At 40.9% G+C, this 23,378-nt stretch overlaps 2 protein-coding genes across 2 annotated transcripts in view; both read left to right on the top strand.

Annotated features, from left to right (window-relative positions):
• The first annotated feature begins 1,839 nt into the window (after window positions 1-1,839).
• Window positions 1,840-11,036, top strand: LOC135225105 (uncharacterized protein K02A2.6-like). The gene is made up of 3 exons (XM_064264362.1): window positions 1,840-1,961; window positions 8,175-8,566; window positions 8,716-11,036. The coding sequence occupies exons 1-3, from the start codon at window positions 1,840-1,842 to the stop codon at window positions 11,034-11,036; spliced, it is 2,835 nt and encodes a 944-aa protein (XP_064120432.1).
• An 11,662-nt stretch (window positions 11,037-22,698) lies between these two features.
• Window positions 22,699-23,378, top strand: part of LOC135224309 (glucoside xylosyltransferase 2-like) — a 94,521-nt gene continuing 93,841 nt past the window's right edge. The window contains exon 1 of the mRNA XM_064263175.1: window positions 22,699-22,805. Within this exon, the coding sequence (XP_064119245.1) occupies window positions 22,788-22,805 (18 nt within the window). The 5' untranslated portion in view covers window positions 22,699-22,787. The remainder of the gene's footprint in view (window positions 22,806-23,378) is intronic.

The following is a 23,378-nucleotide window of genomic DNA, read 5'->3' as shown; positions in this document are numbered from 1 at the left end:
CCTGTTGCTAATATTACGCTACTAATTTTATGATTATTATATAGTCGGAAGGTACTCTGAGACGACACGCGCCGACCACTTTCTTTGAGACGCGCCCTGACCCGTCGACCACTAATTCTAGTACTGACTCTTAACTTTTCAAACTGAACTTGTTTGGGTCACAGGTCTAAGCTGATTGGCCTGTTATAATTGAAAGGAACCAAGAGTCTTCGATGTAGGGCACTCATTTGAATCACCCACGCCACGCCACCAACGATCATATGGGCATTCGATGAATCAGCGATATCTATCTGATCATTACTCTCTGATCATACATACGCACAACACATCAAGTAGATTTTCCGTTACGTCTCACACATGAATTTTCTATACAGATCAGTTCAACGGTATAGGCCAGTTACTACAATAATGAACGTTTGTTACTGTTATGTATGCAAGACGTTATGTAACGAGCGCGGGAAATCTTAGCTCCGCAGACACGTTCAGTTCAGAGCTATTGCACTGTGTTGCATAATGCGTAAATGTTATAAGTATAACCAATTGTTATTGTGTTAGTATCGAGTCCGACACAGAGGCTTCGATCTTATAAATTCTACCTCATGTATGCAGGATATGATTCCTTATTGTGTATAGAGCTTCGATGCTCATATGTTTGTTATGATTCTATTAGGTATATACGCTTATTGTATTTTGTATATTCAACTACCAGCCTTCTTCAATGTAGTTTTAGCCAATAAACACAAGCCAGAAGATATTGCTTTATTATCGCCTTCATCCCGGAACCTCGGCGACGAGAAATGGAATATTACCTCCAATACTAAAACACCATCTTTCCCTCTACCTACAGGTAAGAGTGAAGAATTGTCGTATGGGTCATATAACTAAAGGTGACCCAAAATAATGACGACAAAACATTGGCGACGCAGGTGACGAACTCGTAGCAGCCAAATGGAGCCTATAGCCTACGCCTAATCTCCTAGTCAAGAAGCGGAAGACGACGACCCCAATCGGATGAAGTCTATCCGAAAACGAAGAAACTCAATTACCTAGATGCCTTATTTTGTATGAATAGAATGCAATGAAAGTGGATTCGCAATGCAGTATTCTTTTCACTTTTCATTTTCATTTATTTAATTGCATCAAATTTAATTTTGGATCAATTTCCGCTCTTACCCGGGAATTGATCCTTACGATTTATTTTCTGTGAAAGTGAAATCGCAAGTGCAGTATTCTGTTTCATTTTCATATAAATTTTATGATAGCATCATATTATTATGGATCAACTTTCCGCTCTTACCCGGGAATTGATCTTTTCCCCTTTAAGTTCTATGAAGTGAATCGCAAGGGCAGTATTCTGTTTCATTTTCATATTACTTTTCACTGCTGTGCGGGGGTAGGGGAAGCGAAGGTCTGCCAGGAAGTCGTCGGAAAGCTCTCCCGCGACTCCCTTGGTATCCGATTCTTCGTCTTCTTTCCTGCTCCCCGCTCAGCTTCCTTGTTGTATTTTGTATTTGGGGTCTTCCTTGCGTTCGGGGTGGGGCATGTTTCACCCCCGTGCGTGAGGGAACCCCTCTTACTAATCTGTCTGTGCTACCGCAGGTGCTACATCCGTGGGAGACGACCTTGGACAGGTATGGACCACTGCGGCGGCAGGGCGTGCCTAGCATCCACGGGCTGCTGCAGCGTCTAGCGAGGTCTGGGGCGGTGACCTTGGAGCGGTCTCCACTACTTCCTCCACGGCCGCTTATGCTGCTTCCCCCGCTGGTCTACACTCCCCATGCTGTGTCGGTGACGCCGTCTGCCGCTACTAGGGCCGGTCGCCGCCGTACCGGGGGGGGTATGCCGCCGCCGCCGCCTGTGTTCTTCGTGTTACCTGCCCCAGACTTCCGCTGTTCCAGCAGCTCGCACCTGGACCAGCCGCCAATACCCAGGTTCCCGCTGGCTGACGATGATTCTACGAGGTGATGGCTGGGCCTGCCGTACCTGCCGCTAATATAGTTCCCGCTACTGGCTTGGCTGTCCCTTCTGTGTTTACCGCTGCCGCTGTTCCTGCCGCTCCTGAGCTGGTTGCTGTTCCTGTTGCTCCTGGTTCCTGCGCCTGTCCATGCTGGCCCTGCCCATGGTGTGTCTTCCCCAGTCCCAGGTCCTTCCGGACAGGTGCAGTCGGGCTGTGTTGCTTTGGCAATAGCCCCGACTCCGGCCTGGATGGAGGACCTGACGACTGTCCTGCATGAGCTGACGAGGAAGAGGAAGAAGAAGAGGAAGGTGTCATCTTCGTCTTCATCGTCTGCTGCTGCCTCTTCCCCTTCGACTTGTAAGGCCCATAAGCCGAAGAAGAAGAAGGCTGCCTCCCCCCCTAAGAAGTCTCCTTCGGGAACTTCTAAGGGCCTGTCCCACCCCGGTGGGATGGGGGGTCCTTCTGCTGGTCCCTGCTCCTTCGGGAGCAAGGCCCGGCTCCCCTTCCGTAAGGAAGAGATAGACGGGGACCAGAGGAGTACCAGTTAGCACTGGTACTTCCTCGCCTGGTGCTAGCGGTGATGCCGCTACGCCAGGTTCCTGCTCGGTCTCTTGTTCACGAGAGATCCCGAGTGTACGCTCTCCCTCGGGAGACCGTGCAGCCAAAGTTTCGGCGCCAAGACGCGGCACGGAGCAGAAGGCTGGTGAGAGCCGCTCAGGTGACTCTCGCCAGGCCAGTGGCTGCTCTTGCAGCGTCCAGCTGGTAACCCGGGTTTTCCCCCTAAGAAGGCTCCTTCGGGAACTTCTAAGGGCTCGTTCCACTCCTGTGGGACGGGGGGGTTCTTCTGCCGGTTCTCCTGCTCTTTTGGGAACAGGGCCCGTCTCCCCTTCCGCAAGGAAGAAGAAGACGGGGACAAAAGGCGTACCGACTACCACCGGTACTTCCTCGCCTGGTGTTTGCGGCGCTGCTGCTACGCCAGGTTCCGGCTCGGTCTCTCGTTCGCGAGAACTTCCGAGTATACGATCTCCCGCGGGAGAGCGTATAGCCAAATTTTGGCACCAGAGTTCGCTCGGCGCCAAGTACGTGGCATGGAGCAGAAGCTGGTGAGAGCCACTCATGTGACTCTCGCCAGACCAGCGGCCGCTCTCGCAGCGACTAGCTGGTAACCCTGGTAGACATGACTGTCTGAACAGCCACGAGCTGAGGCTGGGAAGAGGTTCCCCCCTCCCGATCGTTGGTGCCAGCCTCGGCTGGTACCAGTGGTATGACGTGCCGCGAGGACACACACCGGTCTCACCGCGACAGTGGTCTCTGCAGGCCTCCTGACCGCCGCTCCCACAGGGACCGGGCGGATAGGGGGACCAGCAGCAGCTCCTCTGCACACGAGATCGGGGCCGCTGTTCTCGGTCCAGCCGTTTCCCTGGGAAACGGCTCGACTAGGCCTGCAAGTTGGCAATTGCCTGCAGCCCTCCAAGCCCGCTGGTTCTGCCAGCGAGCGAAAGAGGAGCGTCATGTCTTCCTCTCCCGTGCCTGCAACTTCCTCGGTTTGCACCAGGAAGAGCGAATCACAGCGGTGTGATCGTGAGGGGCATACCCCGCACGATCCCTTCATGACGCCGTAAGTACCAGGTACGACCTTCGGACTGACCAGGACGTACGCGCAAGTGGCAGGAGGAGATCGAGAGGGATCTATCGCAGTTCCTCCTCCTTAAGGGGGAGGTTCTTGGAGTGCTCTTGTTCGAGGGGCTTGACGGTCCTACCCTGCAAGATGCTATGACTTCCGAGATCCAGAGGAACTTTGTCGAGGTTATGGCGCTGATTCGTCAGCGCAACGACCTCGGGGAAGGATCGCCGCTCCCACCAGCAGAGCCCACGTCTCGGCTCGAGTCGTTTTGGGGCCCGAGAGGGAACCCAAACCGACGGTGGGTCTGCCGCGATCGGAGCTTGCCAATTCTGTCTTGAACCAGAGTCTCTCGTCTACGGATAAGAAGGCTCACTCAGATCTGGCTGGTCGAACAAGCTACTTCCACCTCCTCTACTGCGACAGCGGCGTTTCTACGTGTCTTCGGACACCGTATTTAAATACTCCTTCGGTCCTCCTGAGAGGTTTCGACCTCGACGAGGACTGGAATGAGTCGGAGGATGGTATCGGCTCTCTCCTGTCAGGTGTCGATCAGCCCCACCCAGACGACGTTCACAGTGGCGGCAGACCCTTGCCTACAGTGCGAGTTCGTAACCCTCCTCGGGAAAACGTTTTCTCCTGACGATACGTTTTCACAGACTCTGAGAGGCCATCGCCGCAAGGCGATGGCTGCTCCTCCTCTTCTCCAACTGTTAGTTCCACTGGGAAGGCGAGCGAGTATCCAATTCCTCCCCCATTCCCTCTTTCCTTACGGCTACGAAGGAAATGGGAGGGATCCTACAGAGATTTCTCTGTAGGATCCCACGTTGGGGACTGCGCTACCAGGGGGACGTTCGGGTCCTACCTGACGTAAGCCCCGGTCGTTGAGGAGGAATCCTGCCCCATCCTCGATTTCTACGGGAATCGAGAGGACCACCAACCGATATCGTTTGACGAATTCGGTGGGGGTTTCGCAGAGTGCTTAGAATTCTACGGAATTTCTAGCGCATTCAGAGTGTTTGAGTTTTTTACGATCTCCAAACACTTAGGCGAGACCACGGTCCAAAGTGAGCGAGACGAGAATCCCCGATAATTGTTACACGATAATCGGGAACTTCGCCTGGAATTCCTGGAATTTCTAGCATTGGGAAGAAGACTGCAGCTGAAAGAAGAGTATCTCACAGTAGGCAACCAACCTGGAATAGAGAAGAACGGATGGGAACATCCAGTTTGGCTTGAACTATCGTCTTCGTTATTCTGTTCACCATTGAAGCTTTCCTTCGAGGAAGACTTCTCCTTCTCTCTCTTTAATAGAGATCGAAGGTGGTCGATTTCCAATCCTTATTTTGTTTTCTTGAAGGAAAAGAATTTAGGATGGAGATCGTTGTTCAGAATCCTACAAATATACTACGTATATTAACCTCGCGACATGATTCTGCTAAGCAGTTGAATTGTCCGAGGGGTAGGCGCATATCCTAGTTACTCTACGGATTGCGACTTAGACGAGGAATATTCTAATTGAACTGCAACTCTGGGTTGCCTGCAACCTCCCAGGAGTTTCCAGTTTCAATTTTATTACTTATGGTTTTGTCACGACAACACCATTTCAACTTTTGTATTTACCGAAATTCGTTTCGCCTAAATATAATTGCTCGAGCATATCTTTTATGCTCGGTGGTCCCAGCCGAACGCATTCCTTCGTGGAATAATGGATTACCTGGCAACTCAGGATGACGAGTCAGTGAGAGCTCAGGCTCAGCTACTGTGTATTGAACTGCCTGAAAGCAGCTCAGTATCAGCTGGGCCTCCGAGATGCACGGTCAGTTATGTCTCTCTCTCCCCTGCTTTGATTGACTACCGAACCGTATCTCTGCCCAACAATCATGGACTTAGGTCTCTGATTAACGGGGATTCTCGCAATAATGAAGGACCATCTACTGCTGTGACGCTTGATTCCATCGCCTTCGACATTGCGAGAATTTTCAACAGAGATATCTCTTGGACTCTTTCATCTTTCTGTTTACCACACGGTAACAGAAGTCTGTACTAGTCTCCCGCTGCATCGCACTGCGATAATGTGAATGATTTTGCAGACATCTGAGTTTGTCTTCAAAATATCTCGTATTCGTAGGTGTGCAATTGTTCATTGTTCACCCCGAATTAACAGATGTGTCAGAAGACATCGCCTACTCTCCGACCTGACAGCTCTACTTCCAAATGTTCAGCCCATGAGAAGCAGTTCTTCAGGCGGCGCTCCCCTGTGTTTTCATTACTGAAAAGCGCCCCACTTTCATTGCAACGACGTCTCACTGGACAGCAATGAAATAGCGGTTAGCGTTTTCAGTCATTTGTAAGCACAGGTTCTGAATCTTGAGAATTCTTCTCTCGATTCGTCTGTGAAGACGTAGGTTGCATTCAATGTCTACCTTCGTCTTCAACGTCACATGGTGTTGTTTCTCCTTAGCTGAGATTCAACAACTATGAGATGTCTTGCCTTCAGGGACCTCGGTCTCTAGAAGGCAATTGACTTTCGCCTGTTGGGCACATGCCTTATGAGAATAATCACCTCACCGTCCGGCATCGGCGACAAACAAATACACTATTTGTTTGGTCTCTCGGCATAACCCTTTAAAGGGCGAAAGTCACGTGACTTACTCGGATGCTTGGACAACTTGCCTTACTACCGAACCAGTCAGTCGGCAGCTGTCAGAGCGCCCGAGTCAGTTATGAACTACGCTGTGGACTTAGTTCGGTGGTTCCGATCAATCATTACTTCGTCCTAATAGCTTGTCCCAGTACCCATACCATCGACACCCACCATCGAGTGGCGGTGTCCTATCCACTACCGAGAAGAACTTCGCTGCATGGGGATAGGAGGATGCGAGACACTTCGCTGCAGACGGATAGATCAGTATGGGTACTGGACATCACCAAAGTCGAGAAGAGGGATAGGTCATGCGACTATTCCCTTCTTTTCCTCTGAGGGAACTGCATGACTTTTCCTGCGAAGTCAAGCATCCAGGGGATGGGGATCCGTGACGCTCGATTTTGCACCGAACTTCGTAGCGAAGACTCAGAACCCTTCGGTCCCTGACGATCGGTTCGAGTCCTTCACAATCCCCTTCCTAATGGACTTCACCGGCTTCGATGCGAAGGAGATGCTGCTTTGTCCGCAAGAACTTCTCCGTGGCGCAGGTACTGAAGGCAGGGGTCTGGTCCAACCAGACCACACAGACCACATGCACCTCTTTCTACCTTCGGGATATTGCCCACAGGTCCTTGGATCTTTTTCCTTGGGACCCGTGGTGGCTGCTCAACACGTTGTGTAGCAAACCCAGACCCTCGCAGGCTGAACAGCATCGAGTCCTGGTGTGACTGTAAAAATGGATGAGTGAATGAGAGTGTGACTGGCTCCTCTTCCCATCTTTTTCTCTCCTCTACCTCTGGGTAGAGGGATACGGTCGTCACCCTGCTGGGTAAGGACGAGATGCAGGTGAGCTACTCAATAGAGCACCATCCTATCCCTTTCAGTAGGGATAGGAGTAAATATCCACCACTTCCTCCAACAAGGGGGAGGAAGTGGATGCCAACTTGAGACAAACCCATAATTTTATGATTGTCTCTTGCAAACAGGAACAAGTTCTTGCTTGCTGGTACGAAGAGATACGCTTGCCTCTCTCTTAGTACTTGGCCAGAGGTCTGACCATTGATCCTGCGGTGCACACCCCGATCAATCGGACAGAGGCTTGGATCCCTCCCTCGCTCTTACGACCAGGGAGGCATTCCAGGGTTGGACGAACACCAGTCTGTTCACCAAAAAGACTCAGATTCCTCCCACCAAGAAGTGAGTCTTCCTATTGTTAAAGGACCGATGGTTTGTATTACGTATCGGAACAAATGACAATTTGTCGAAAATTGCATTTTTCCTGACTATGCAAACCTGAGGTCCTTTACATATAGTCCCACCTCATGCCACCCCTCACTCTGCGACTTTTTGCATGGGCCTAAAGCAAAAGTGATTCTTCACCTCTCAGGCGCACGGGTGCGCGCACGATTGGACAAGCAGTTAACTACCGTTCTCCCCTTGTTCGAAGCTTACGACCGTCCCAGCTGCCACTAGCTACTTCCTATTGTTAAAGGACCTCAGGTTTGTATAGTTAGGAAAAATGCAATTTTCGACAAATTGTCATATCTAGTAAGGAGTAACTCGCAAGAGCTTAGAAAGAAGTTACTGCAAGAAAAAAAGTTAAATTTGCAAAAAGTTCTGGAAATAGCAAGAGTAATAGAAACGGCTAATTACCAGTCCAATGTCATTGTAGGTAAGTCTCATAACAACAGTAGCCAGGTAAATCATGTAGCCTTTAAAAGGAGTTACCAACATGCAAAGAAAGGGCAAACAAATGAAACGAGTAAGCTTAGCCCAGGTATATCCAAGTATATCAAAGGTAAACCTAATGCATACTCACAGAAAAGTCAAAGTCACATAGGGACACACAAACCTCAAAAGAAATCGTGCTTTAGATGTGGTAAACAAGATCATTATAGCAATGATTGGGATAAGTGCCCAGTGTCAGGTCAGACGTGCAATAACTGCAGGAAGTGTGGTCATTTAACAAGTCAGTGTAAATTTGCTGAGCAAAAGACCACAAAACAGATCAATAGAACCATAGATTCAAATGACGGCTCTAGCTCAAATGAAGAAAGTGTACATAAGACCACTGAAGTAGAACAATTTGCATTTCACATTAATTCTGTGAACAAAGATGCCCAAGAACGTCTTATGGCTCAGATAGAAATAAATGGGAAACTCACACACATGCAAATAGTCACAGCTGCAGATGTGACAATAATTTCTGAAAGAGTAGCACAAACTATACCTAACCTAGTGATAAGACCTTCAGACAAGGTGCTCAAAAGTTATAATGGTACAAACATAGAAGTAGTTGGTTCATCACAAGTGAAAGTTCATTACAAAGATCAAGAGATAGGTAAGTTACCATTGACAGTAGTCAAGGACAGACATTATTAGGATTAGATTGGTTAAGATGCATAAAATTAGATTGGCCTAGTATTCTAAGGGTTACAGGTACAAAACAAGAACCAGCAGAAGAAATTTCATTAACTAATCTTCTATCAGATTACAAAGAAGTATTTGAAGACAGAGTAGGAACAGTAAAGAATGCACAAGCAGTCTTAGTTTTAAAGGAGAATGTTACTCCTAGATTTTCTGCTCCAAGACCAGTTCCATATGCATTGAAAACAGCTGTGGAAACTGAAATTAGAAGGTTAGAAAGTGAAGGTTCATGGGAAAAGGTAGATTATTCAGATTGGTCTACACCATTAGTTCCAATTGTTAAGGACAACGGTCAAGTTAGATTATGTGGAGATTACAAGGTGACATTAAATCCACAATTGCAAGTAGCACAACATCCATCGCCAAATCCTAAAGATATGTTCGCAACTTTGTCAGGATGCTCAGTATTTTCCAAGATAGATCTTAGACAAGCATTTCAACAACTACCCATGGATGAAAATTCCCAAAAGCTATGTACTGTAAACACACATTTAGGGCTGTATCGTCCAAAAAGACTTCCCTATGGTGTTGCTAGCAGTCCAGCAATATGGCAGCAAACAATGGACAAAATATTTGCAGGTATGTCAGGAGTATTCATTTTCATTGATGACATATTAGTCGCTGGCAAAAACAAAAAAGAACATAGAGAAAGGTTACGTGCAGTTCTAAAGAAACTAAAAGAACACAATATCAAGGTCAACCAGAGTAAATGTATTTTAGAAGTTGACTCGGTAGAGTATTTAGGCTTTATTGTAAATGGTAAAGGTATTCATAAGACTCAAGATAAGGTAAATGCAGTGCAGTCAGCAAAGTTACCGGAAAATGTCAAGGAATTGCAATCATTTTTGGGTTTAGTAACATTCTATGGTAGTTTCATTCAAAACTTAGCAACAATTGCTCACCCATTATACAATTTGCTGAAAAAAGATGTAAAATGGAATTGGACAAAGGAATGTCAAAATTCTTTTGAAAGAATCAAAGCAGAAGTGACATCACCCACATTCTTAGTACATTATCAAATGGATTTGCCAGTAAAGTTGGTTTGTGATGCCTCAAACATAGGATTAGGTGCAGTACTAGCACATGTAATGCCAGATGGTACAGAAAAACCAATAGCTTTTGCCTCTAGAGTATTGAACAAAGCAGAGAGAAATTACTCACGAATAGAAAAGGAAGCATTAGCACTAGTGTATGGAGTGAAAAAGTTCTATATGAATCTGTATGGCAGGAAAAGGTTCACATTAGTTACAGACCACAAACCATTATTGATGATTTTAGGTCCAAAGGCAAGTTTACCGACGTTAGTAGCTGCAAGACTACAACGTTGGGCAATCATATTAGTGGCATATGATTACAACATAGAATATAGACCAACATCTAAGATGGGTAATGCAGACGCTTTGTCGAGATTGCCTGTAGACAAAGCACCAGAACAATATGAGGAAAGTATTCTTTTGATTTCTGCATATAATTTACCTATTACAGCTAAGGAAATAGCACAAGGTACAAAGAAAGACTCAGTACTTTCAAAAGTAGTGCAGAGTCTAATAACCAGCAGAGATATTTGTGCAGAAGATGCCACTTGTAAACCATACAAAGCAATTTGGAATGAATTGAGTGTAACACAAGAATGTATTTTGAGAGGATCAAGAGTAGTGATTCCAAATGCATTAAGGAATAGAGTTCTATCAGAAATACATGCAGACCACCAAGGTATTGTCAGATCAAAGTCAATTTCTAGAACTTATGTTTGGTGGCCAGGTGTTGATAGGGACATTGAGAATTCGTTTAAGAAGTGTATGAATTGTGCATTGCAACAAAATAATCCAAAACCAACACGAATGCACCCATGGGAATTACCCAGATACCCGTGGCAACGTGTACATGTAGATTTTGCAGGTCCATTTTTAGGATACTCATATCTAATATTAGTAGATGCATATAGTAAGTGGCCAGAAGTTATACCAATGCAAACAACTTCATCGGTAGCAACTATAAGATCACTCATGCAAATCTTTGCAACGCATGGTTTGCCAGAAAGAATAGTGACAGACAATGGCCCACAGTTTACTTCACAGGAGTGTAAGGAATTTCTGAATGTAAATGGTATACAACATACATTATCAGCAACTTATCATCCATCCACGAATGGTGAAGCTGAAAGATTTGTTCAAACTTTCAAACATAATATGAAGTGTAGACAAGCCAATTCTGGTAATGTAGCATCTCACATCGCAAAGTTCTTATTATCCTATAGAACAACCGTGCATAATACTGCGGGTGTAACACCATCTTATTTGTTGGTGGGGAGGAGGATCAGGAATAAGTTAGATCTAATGTATCCAAGCTTGCAGAGTCAGTTAGAACAGAAAGGTTATGATTAAGTAAAAAAACTTCCCAATGTAAGACATTTCGCTCCTTCAAGTTATGTCATGGTAAGGTCATACAATACACCAGGAAAATGGGTACAAGGAGAAATTGTCAGGAAGATGGGTAATTTACATTATGATGTTAATGTCGGTCGAAAGATTGTAAAACGTCATGTTGATCAGTTGCAGTCATTTAGTACAAATCATACAGAAGTACAAGTTTCAAATACCTCAGACTCAAATAACTCAGATGTGCAAACTGCTCACCAAGATGTTCAACCACCAACTGTAAATAGAGAGGAAAATCATGCAACAGCTCAGAACACACACTCCCTAACAGAATGAGTAGAGGAAAACCTCCTGAAAGATTACATTTGTAAATGTGAGGAACAGTTGTTTCTTAGTCACAGGTAAAGGGGGAGGAGACTGTTATATATGCAAGACGTTATGTAACGAGCGCGGGAAATCTTAGCTCCGCAGACACGTTCAGTTCAGAGCTATTGCACTGTGTTGCATAATGCGTAAATGTTATAAGTATAACCTATTGTTATTGTGTTAGTATCGAGTCCGACACAGAGGCTTCGATCTTATAAATTCTACCACATGTATGCAGGATATGAATCCTTATTGTGTATAGAGCTTCGATGCTCATATGTTTGTTATGATTCTATTATATACGCTTATTGTATTTTGTATATTCAACTACCCGCCTTCTTCAATGTAGTTTTAGCCAATAAACACAAGCCAGAAGATATTGCTTTATTATCGCCCTTCATCCCGGAACCTCGGCGACGAGAAATGGAATATTACCTCCAATACTAAAACACCATCTTTCCCTCTACCTACAAGTAAGAGTGAAGAATTGTCGTATGGGTTATATAACTAAAGCAGACTCAGAATAATGACGACAAAACAGTTACTTAACACACCCTTCTATAATTCAAATATCCCATTACACGAATCGTTACAGCGAGAGACGAAGAGCACTCTTCACACGGAAGGTCAAGTATCGAATGACAAAATTTCTATGTTAGTGTGGGGATTACTGAATGTGTGTCTCGCTCTAAAATAGCTGTGACGTCAAAACAGTTTGGGAGCGAGGTCTGCACTATAATCTTGATAAATTCCTTTTCAAAACGAGAGAGAGAGAGAGAATTACAATTGTTAATAATCTTAAAAAGTACACGGTTTCAGATAATACAAATCTGTTAACATTGAAGATACGACTACTGAACGCTCTTGAAAGAAAATAGTGACGTCACTTCCGAGAGAATGACGTCATACCACACAAAACGTTCTGACCAAGTGATTTACTGCTTGAAAAAAATGAGAATAAAGCGAGTCTTATCTATCTCAGACAACACAACTCGGGGTTTCAACTGTTGACAGCTAACTGAAAACAAAACGGAGAGAGCGAAGACTTTTCAACACGTCCTAATTGCTTGTTGACAGCTAAGCAAAACGGGACAGACGGCTTACTCTACCCTAATAACTTCAAAGTATGCGTTTTGTGAAATAATTACATTTTATGAGTTCCTCGTTGGACGAGTGATTTTCGCACTCTGCTACCAATCCTGTGGTCAGAAGTTCGATTCCCGGCTCGGCCAACGGGGAATCAGAGGAATTTATTTCTGGTGATAGAAATTCATTTCTCAGATATAATGTGGTGCGGATCCCACAATAAACTGTATGTCCCATTGCTAGGTGACAAATTGATTCCTAGCCGCATAAAATTATCTTAATCCTTCGGGCCAGCCCTAGGAGAGCTGTTAATCAGCTCAGTGGTCTGGTAAAACTAAGATATACTTAACTTATTACATATTACTCTAACATCAATTCTAAGTTAACCTCATTAGGGAATCTAAATACAAAACATACATTTTACAAAGGCATTAACATAAGAATATATATATATATATACATATAATATATAATATATATATATATATATATATATATATGTATATATATATTATATATATATATATATATATATATAGATATATATATATTAGTATATAATATATTTATAAATATATATAGGGTTTAGTATTATAGCATGTATATATATATTATTATATAATATATATATAGCTTATACTACTATACTATTATATAGTATAGTACTGTGTGTGTGTGTATGTGTGTGTGTATAAACATAGATTTGTATATTTATATATGATATATATATATATATGTATGTGTGTGTGTGTATGCCTCCTTGATTTTCAAAATGTATTGTTTTCTGGATGAATCATCTGTTGACCATGTGTGCTCCTCCAAGGTGTGGCTGCCTAAAAATTGCTAATCTTACCCTCAGGCGTTTTCTCGTTTCTGTAAAGTGAAATCGACCTTACGCTAATCTTGTAATGTCAGTTTGGATATTAAGCCTTCTTTTACTATGTTTTTGCTCTGAATGATCAGTTGTGCCTAAGTAAAGGGTCGTGTTAGACCGAAAGTTCTTGGCTCTCTCGCCTTTCATTTTCCTCCGTGGCAAAACCTTTATTTATACATAGCATCACGTTTTATATACTTCGTGATCAAGTTATTCATATATGTATGTGCGTGCATGCGTGTCTGTGTGTGTGTATTAAACTGACGAAAATTCACTATTGGTAGTTGGCAAATCGATGATAACGGATTGACTGGACCATATCCGAAGAGTATCGTTATATTTCTTATAATTACTTTGTCGTCGGAAAGAAGTTTAATTCAACAACCCAACCACAGCCCTCCCCACCCCTACCCCTGCAATCAAATATGTGTTTACCGAGTTAAGGTCAGAGGTAGTACGGTTCTGAGGGGCGAAAATTGAAAAATTCTATTAGCGAAAATATGCTCAAAATGTCACATTTGTTGTCACTACCCCACTGAAATATTGGCGTCGTTGGGCGATCTTTTTAAATATTTTTTTTTTTATATAAATATGTCAAAAACATATTTGAGGTAGACAATTTTTGATAACTTATGGCGACATAACACTTCGCAGTACATTTATAGCATTTTTCGGTTTCTTTTTTTTTTACGATAATTAGTTTATCTGAGGCACAAAATTAGCGATATGGCAACAATGAAATATTTCAAAGGCGACTCACTATACTGATAAACAGACGGTCAAAAAGAAAATAAAATGATTGCATGGACAAGTGGACTGTGTTGCTACTGGTTGAAAACCTGTAAAAGCCTTATGTAACAACAACACCACGCTTCCTTTGCGGTTTCTAAATTACGGGGAGATATTTCTCAACCCAATTTGGTACTAACAAGGACAACACATAATGAAAAGTGCCAATATTAAGTACTTCCACTTTCTGAGCAGTCCCTATAGACATGAACTCAGATCGCTCACAAGTTGCTTTGAGATACGACGAGAGGTGCTCGGATCTCTCTCTCTGTCTCTCTCTCTCTGTCTCTCTTTGTCTCTCTCTCAAAATCTTACCAGTGCTCACGGGTTGATCTTCAGGCCTTAGAGGACTCGCTCTACGTTGCCTCGTTTCTATATGTTACGACCGTAACTTCAAAGTATGAACACTGTACAAACTTTATCAGATCGAATTAAATTCACCATTCACTAAAGTTAGAACACCCAAAAAATGGAATGCAATGGAGGGATATTGAAACGCACTTGCTGAATTTAAACTTAAAATCAATCTAATAACTAAGGTTATACATATCTAATAACTAAGGTTATACATATCAAACGGGTAATTACATGATAATTGAAAATTAATCACTCAAATGGGATTACAATAAGATACAGAGAATAAGGCCATTGAATCACCCTTTCAAAATCCACACACATTATTGCAAGACACCAGATGACAGGTCGCCTCAAAAGAAGCGGTTGGTTCCGTTCCGCATTTGGGATTTATTGAGGAAGAGGAGTCAACTTATACAATGACTGCAAATACAGAGCTGACTTACAAAGTTCACATAAATATAAAAAAACTTTAAGATAATTCTCAAGTTCTTTAACAAAGATGGATTTAAACATAATATTCAGGAATTTCAACATATTTGTTAAATGCACTGAATTAAATAGGTGGTGTGTGACAATACAATTCTGAATGATGTATATAAAGTAAGTCTTTTTGATAAGGACTTGGAAGTTTTAGTCAGTCAACTTGTACAATTACGATACAAAATATCTTTCGGACAAAAGGGAAATGGCAGTATTCAGCAAGCGATATCTGGCAGCTGTTAACCAGGCGGCCCAAACACATGTGCCATAATTACTCTCTGAGTCTCTCAATTACTTGGATTTATGCTGGCCTAGAACAACAGTCTGTGCCTACACTAAAACTATTCATCATATGAGAAACATACCCTAAAGTTTACAATATAATCAAATGAATAGAAACGTGTTCTGACTTTTATTATATATATTATATATATATATATATATATATATATATATATATATATTGCAAATTTTAGGTAACATATAAATCAAGAGAGCACATTTCTATTCATTTGATTATATTGTAAATTTTAGGGTATGTTTATTATGTATATATATATGTATATATATATATATATATATATATATATATATATATATATATATATATATATATATATATATATGTGTGTGTGTGTGTGTGTGTGTGTGTGTGTATAACTGAATCACGAAAGTTAGGAACGTGATAAATCCATAAATAAAGATATATGCCACGAAAGGAAAAATAAACGAAGTAACTGCGAGACCTTTCGACGTTTCCACGTCCTTTACTACTCAGTAAAGGACGCGGAAACGTCGAAAGGTCTCGCAGTTACTCCTTCGTTTATTTTTCCTTCGTGGCATATATATATATATATATATATATATATATATTATTATATATATATATATATATATATAGGTAATTGTCATGGTAATCGCTTTATAGCAAGGAATTACATATTAAAGGAAAGGAAAATGCATCTTCTTCGAGAAGTTCTGCTGCAAGGAGGCATTCGCGCACGTGTTGGAGGTGCCTGTTCTCATGATGGTTCGAGAATCCCCAGGTGTGTCACAGAAACTAACAGGCGCCGACATGTCATGAGAAACGCTGCGATTTCCGATGGAATTTTTCGTCGAGAACCTTCTAAGACGTTTCGGTCATCTCGGGAGCCTGTGACATTCGCTGGTAGGCCCCGCCCCCAGGTTGCCGTATGTATACGATTGACGAAGTAGGAGAGAGCAGAGATCATCAGTGAGAGACCAGCAGAGATCAGAGATCAGATCAACAATGAGAGATCAGAGCAGAGATCATCAGAGAGAGACCAGCAGAGATGAGATCAGAGCAGAGACCATCAGTGAGAGATCACCAGAGAGAGATAAGAGAAAAAGGAACAGACAAAGGATAAGAGAGGAAGTCGGCGCACGAGAGCTTGGTCGGATTCGAGTCAAGTCGTCCAGTTAGAGAGAACGACCGAGGTATTTCGACGTTGAGCAAGCCTTGAGAGAAGAAACGTTCTACTAGAGGTTTCGAAGAGTTCCTGACCTTTGAGTATCAAGAATAGACTTTGTTTTCTGCAGTATGGTGTCATGAAGACGTCTGAAGTTATAGTTCTTTGTGAAGTCGTCGCTTCGAGGATTGATTTCCGACAGATGCAAAACTTGCCAGCAAGTATTTTCATTACCTCACTATTTCCCCAGTTCATGCAGTGTAAGATTTTACTTTTGTTATGTAAATAGGAGAAACCATTCTGCATTTATCTTTGTTAGTAAGCTTGTAAATAAACCTTTGTTCTGTGTGTGTATCTTTCTATATTCGTATCCCCAGTTTCAACTGTTGGTGTTGAATTCTTTTTGTTTATTTTAATATCGAATCTGAAGCAGACCTCTTGGGGTTCGTAACAGTAATGCCACGGAGGAAAATGAATAAACGAGAAATGCCGAGATCTTTCGGTCTTAACGACCCTTTACTTAAGGCAAGACTGATCAGAACAAAGAGAAACATAATATAGTTAAGCATATACAAACCGACATTACAGGATTAATAAAAGGTCCAATTCACTTTGAAGAAACGAAAAAATGCCCATGGGCTAGATTAAGGATTTAAAAGCAGCCACGACACGTGGTCAGAGGTAATTTAGTCAGAAAACAATACATTTTGAAAACAAAGAGGCAGTACAGATTTAGTAAAATCCCGAAGGCTACATTAAGGTTTTAAGAGCAGTGAGGTCAACACACTAGTCAAAACCAATGTAATTCGAAAAACAGTACACTTTGCATTAGTAACATGAAATTTACAAGTATTCAGATAATGAGTGAGAAACGAACATAAGATACCTCCAAATATAGCGAGATTGAGAAAAAGAATCAATAAATAAAAGCATGTGGGACTAATTAATTAGAAGTTAATTGTTGATTGGCCATTATAAAAAGGACGGGCACTCCTTACAAGGAATTTTGTAAATGATGCTGTTATTTATTACAGGACTATTCTTAAGTTTCCAAATTAGCAATGAGTATTTATAGGAAATCCATACATAATTTAACATATGTACATTTATATTCTTCTTCCATGTTCTTACGTGCTTTGCGGATTGCAAGTCCACAATATATTGACCAAGAAATAGAATACATAAAAAAGATAGGAAATAATCTAGCATGCTACCCACCTCATATAACTGATTTGTGTTATCAAAAAGCTCACAAAATGTTTTATAGTGTTGTTGATAATGAAAAAGAAACTACTAAAAATGTATACCTTGCCTTGCTTTCGTGGATTTGAAACCATAAATTGAGTATTAAAATCTTTTAATGTCAATGTTGACTTCTTATGTAACATTACCGCTAATTATTCATTTTTATGTTAGTGGACACAGTGAAGGAGCGGGGCAAAAAAAAAAAGATACTCATAACATTTGTCATCCAACATCCTATAATTCGCGACGGTCCATTCTTCTCTTGTTAAATCATTCATCCAGATTTTTTTTCTTTTAAACTGGGTTTTCATCCAACTTCATGGAAATATTCTCAAATGAAATTTATCTTTTAAACAAATTTGATGAGGATATGTCTGCACTGATGATCAGCTTCGAGTAATGTAGCACATCTTCTGCGGCTCCATTGTGGCCATGCAGACCTTAGGTGGGTCCAGGACCCACTGAGAGGTTTTACGGGCTGCTCATAGAGCAAGAGCCCGTGCTGGCATTTATGCCAGCTTAACCTTCAACAACAACAACACTGAGAGGAGGTCGGCCAGACAGGAAATTATCGATGACTCACCGACCTGGGATGTCGTCTGAGCCACACCTCACTGAGGCTCACTCACTCTGACCTGACTCACACTCTCAGTCACTTCCTCATGCCTGTTAAGAACACTAACATCCTGCTCTAGTTAAGGATTGATTTTAAGGAAAATGCTGAGTAACTGCTCCGTTTTCGGCTGTTCAAATACTAAATAAAAAACAAAAGATACTGGAGTGAAATATTTTCAATTTCCAAAGGACGATGAGTTAATTAGCCAGTGGAAAAATGCATGCCGTCGTGCAGACAATAAACCATAAACATGCAGTCATCTGTTCAGATCACTTTATTTATTTTAAGAACCCTGCTGCTGATAGACAAATATTCGTCTTTGCTGATGTTCCACATCTTATAAAGCTTGTAAGAAACAACCTACTTGATTCGGGTTTATATTTAGAAAATAGGGAGTATGTTTCAGATTCTAGTATTCGTGAATGATTAATTCTAGCAAATCAGAATATGGCTTGGCATACAAGTAAATGAATTGCATTTATGTGTTAACGGGCAACAAAGACAACGAGTCAAATATACTGTGCAATTACTTTCAAAATCATGTGCCGATGCTCTTAGTTATCTTGGTGAGAAATGTCTATTACAATAAAAAAAAAACTAGGGACCAACATCTGACTTCATATATCTCATAAATGACTGGTTTGATGTCATGAATTCAAACCATATGTCTGGAGAGCTGCAAATGCGCAGTGGATTTGGAATGCACATGGAGCAACAAACAAATGTACTTAATAAAGTGATAGACTGCGTGAGTAAAATGAAAGTCAAATCTCTGAAAACCAAATCCATTTATAGATTTCAGAAAGGGGTGATACTTTCGTCAAAGTCACTGATTGGACTTTTAAATATGAAGAAAATCGATTTCGGCATTAACTATATTTTAACTCAAGGCAGATGAATGGTCCATATGATCATCCAAATCCTGTAGACTTCAAGTATAGGATGAGAACACTGTTGCTGGGCAAAAATGTTGAAATCATGAGTGAAAAAACTAACACAAATGAAAAGTTTAACAATCAGGACATGTTGTCCAATATATCTGCAAATGAAATAAAAGAGCAAGCTAAAGAAAGGGAGCTGGCGTTAGAAGTGTGTCTGACAAGCCTTTTGTTTAAGGATTTGGTACCTGATTAGTGAAAATAATTTGGATTTGTCAATGCAAGATAACATGTCAATTGATGATGTGAGCATGAAAAAAATGGGTCAACACCGTTATAGAAGAAGAAGCGCTGAAGTATATTGGTGGTTATATAGTTAAAAAATTTTCCATCAACTACCCTCATTTGGACAACCAAGAAACTAGTGATACTTCAGACAACTCGTGGATCGAATTTAAAAGTAGGGGTTTGCATTTTCCCTCCTGCAATTAACAAAGCTAAGAGAGGTGTTTAACTCCATTCATGAGCAAAGTCTTCGTGTAGGAAAAAACTGCTTTAAAACACTCGAGAAAGAACTTGAAAAAGCTACAAGAGAGCTTGGAATGGAGATTCCTGAAGATGTGCTAAAATTCTTTGCCAAGATATCTATATTTTTCAGAATACGGCACCTCAACAACGCAATTAGATTCAATCAAAAATTGAAAAACAAATCCGACAGAGGACAAGAAAGGGAAAAAATTAAACTTTATATGTAGCATTTTATTCTTCAGTACCGTATGTATTTTATATATATATAATGCTACAGCATGTCTGTATAATATTTTGTTGTTGTATATGTAATCCTTTACTTCAGGTCAGTATGTTATTTATATCATATATATATATATATATATATATATATATATATATATATATATATATATGATATAAATAACATACCTGTATATATATATATATATATATATATATATATATATATATATCTATATATATATATGGGTATAAATAACATACTGACCTGAAGTATATTATATATATATATATATATTATATATATCTATATATATATATATATATATATGTATATAAATAAACATACTGGACCTGAAGTATAGGATTACATATACAACAACAAAAAATTATACAGACATGCTGTAGCATTATATATATAAAATACATACGGTACTGAAGAATAAAATGCTACATATAAAGTTTAATTTTTTTCCCTTTCTTGTCCTCTGTCGGATTTGTTAATATATATGTATATATAATAATATATATATATATATATATATATATAATTACTATATAGTATATATATATATATTATAATATATATACTATATATATATATACTATATATATATATATACATATATATGTTGTTATGAACTTTCTTTAAGAGACAATAAATTATTGTCATTACTCTATTTTTTTTTAAACAGGTCCTTCGTTCAATAAATCAATTGCCAGTCCAGACAAAAGATTGTACTATACACAAGTCTTCAGGTAACGAAACACTCAAAGGGGGAGACAAAAATAAGAAAATGTCTAAATTTTACACTTATTTATTCACAAATAAAATTCAAAGAAAATGTCCTCGAAAACCTGCTTGAGGAACTAGAAAAATAAGCACCCAAGCATATACAATAATTGTCCTCACATACCTCAAACTCCTACCTAACTATTATACCGCAGAGTAAGAGAGAAATGTCACAGTAGAAGAACGAAATGAACACTCACTCACGTGTACACGATAGGTGGAGAAAAAGCCAAGAAACTTAATACTAATAACTGACTTTTCCTAACACTAATAATTTACACAACAACAAAAATAATTAGGATACACCTTAGTTCATCCAATCGATACGTAATTAATTGTTCATCAAATCATATCAAAATCTCACTGAAACTGCTTCAGTCGAAGAAAACTGTCTACAAGGCTCTCGCGGGAGCCTCCACTTGATGCTTGGCAGCAACACTCAAAAACATTTATGAGTCCACTCACGTAAAGGGGAAAGTATATAAGGGCAAAAGGGGATGCTCACCCTTCGGCCTCAGAAGGCCTCCTGACGATTCCCGGAGGATACAGCAGTGCACTCGTCGTCGTCGTCGATGCAAGGTCTGGGCCTTGGTCATACGGGGGCAAAAATAATGAAAGCCCACAGACAAACTCGCGCAAGAGGGCACGGGACAAACCCTCACCACCAACAGCAGCCTGGCGTTTTTATAAAAGTGAAAGCGAGCGTCTCAATGTCCTGTCCGTGGCCAGAAGGCAATGTTGCAGAAAAATGACGAAGAGTGCGGCATAAATGGGTGATGCTGAACCTCCCTTCGGGGAACCGTAACGATTAACCTTCCATGATGAAAACCTCTCCCACATTAAGTACGTTTGACAGCGTAAAACCATCAGGCGAAAGAGGCAATTACCGAAGACGATCCTCCACTCGTTGAAACATGAAAAGAGGGAAACGAGCGGATAAATAAAACTATAACAACAAAAACAAAACCCTTGAGGGAGCGAAAAGAATCAACAAGCAGTTTCTCGAGACTTGAAAGACAAAAAAAAAAAATTTAACTTACGTTAAGAGAAACCAAAGAAATAATTTAAGATGATATTACAATGTATATATATATATGATGTCCGTATGAAGCATGATTTATGACTATATGTCTCTTGTATTTTGATTTGTCATTGCTATCAATAAAGGCAAACTAAATCAGGTTATGAACTTGTATCTGTATCCATCACTATTCACTTGGTCTCAAACACAAAACTGTCATTACATAAATCTTTAATTGATCAGAAAAGTCCATGACGTATCAAAGAAGACTAATATACACTTCATTATCCTATATTTACATATGGTTTGAATACATTGATAAAAAAAAAGTTTATCCTAATACGTGTTTAATAAAATAGAACAGAATATTAACTAACAAAATTTATCCCAAAAAAAGAATATGATCGTCATGTCAGAATGCCTGAGACTGAGCCAAGCCATGGCTCAGTTGACGGGGATAGAAAGAAAGAAAGAAAAAAGTGACCATCGTCTGGCTGACCTCCTCTCAGTGGGTCCTGTGTGGGTCATTGCAACCGATGAACTACCACGAGAAAAAGAAGATCTTCAAATGCGATCAACAACCAACCTGTTACTTGCAACCAAGGGACACTGGTGCCATCCATCTCGTTGCAATGATTTTCGACAGCACCGGACAACAAATCGTTAAAACTTTTGGCAAGAAGTGAACATAAACATAAAATCAGCAAATAGATCCTCGAACTCGCGTTCGAAGTTAGACACTTCTCGGCATGCAAAACAGTCTTCGCTCATCTCTCTCTCTCCTTTCCTTCCACGATCCCATTTGTTACTCAACAGTTTTTTCCACAGCAGTTTTTACAACCCACCCCCCCCCCCCCCCCCCCCACCCCTCGCTAACTGCCCCGCGCGCTATTAGTTGGTAATACAGCTGTAAAGAATCAACGCTTATTTTGTGCGCCGAATTAATCTGCCGATCAACTGTCCACGCATCATAAGCCAACTTAGTCCGACATTGACAGTGGTGTAGAGTGAAGTGATTGTTACGATCTGCCTTTTAAAACTGTCTGCAGTTACTACTACACAGTGACCAACGATGACACGTTTCATTCGTGTGAGTTCCCTTTAGAGTTATTTTGTGCATTTTGGTAACATTCCATTTTAAAATAAAACGTGATTGTGCTATCAGAAATAACCATTTTATTTAGTCATGAACAAAAAAAATGACATACCTTTCAGAAATTTGTTATCTGAGAAGTGAAGGATGAAGTGTCCTATCTCAATAACATTCTTTTCAGAGCTTTCTTCTCGAATTGACAAAATGTATTAAATATAGTTTCATTGTCGTAGGACTCATATCCGTAAAACAATACTTGTCGTATTAATGTGTTCTTACAGTTCCTCGTTGGATGAGTGGTTTTCGCGCTTGGCTACCGATCCGGTGGTCCGGAAGTTCGATTCGGGCCCGGCTCGGCCAACGCGGAACCACAGGAATTTATTTCTGGTGATAGAAATTCATTTCTCGAAATAGTGTGGTTCGAATCCCACAATAAGCTATAGGTCCCGTTGCTAGGTGACCAATTGGTTCCTAGCCACGTAAAAATATCTAATCCTTAGGGCCAGCCATAGAGGAGGTGTTCATAGCTCAGTGGTCTAGTAAAACTAACTTGTACGTAACTCAACTTAC

The sequence above is a fragment of the Macrobrachium nipponense genome, chromosome 12 (genome assembly GCF_015104395.2).
Source record: "Macrobrachium nipponense isolate FS-2020 chromosome 12, ASM1510439v2, whole genome shotgun sequence".
NCBI classification, from domain to species: Eukaryota; Metazoa; Arthropoda; class Malacostraca; order Decapoda; family Palaemonidae; genus Macrobrachium; species Macrobrachium nipponense.
Note: the sequence above shows the minus strand (reverse complement) of the source record. Positions and strands in the feature narration are given on the sequence as shown.

Excerpts from the sequence above, each read along its gene's own strand:
- LOC135225105 (XM_064264362.1), top strand. The coding sequence starts at position 1,840 with ATGCCGCCGCCGCCGCCTGTGTTCTTCGTGTTACCTGCCCCAGACTTC. Across the intron at positions 1,962-8,174 it reads GCTGACGATGATTCTACGAG|GAAGTGTGGTCATTTAACAA; the intron begins GTGATGGCTGGG and ends CAATAACTGCAG. Across the intron at positions 8,567-8,715 it reads TTACAAAGATCAAGAGATAG|ATTACAAAGAAGTATTTGAA; the intron begins GTAAGTTACCAT and ends ATCTTCTATCAG.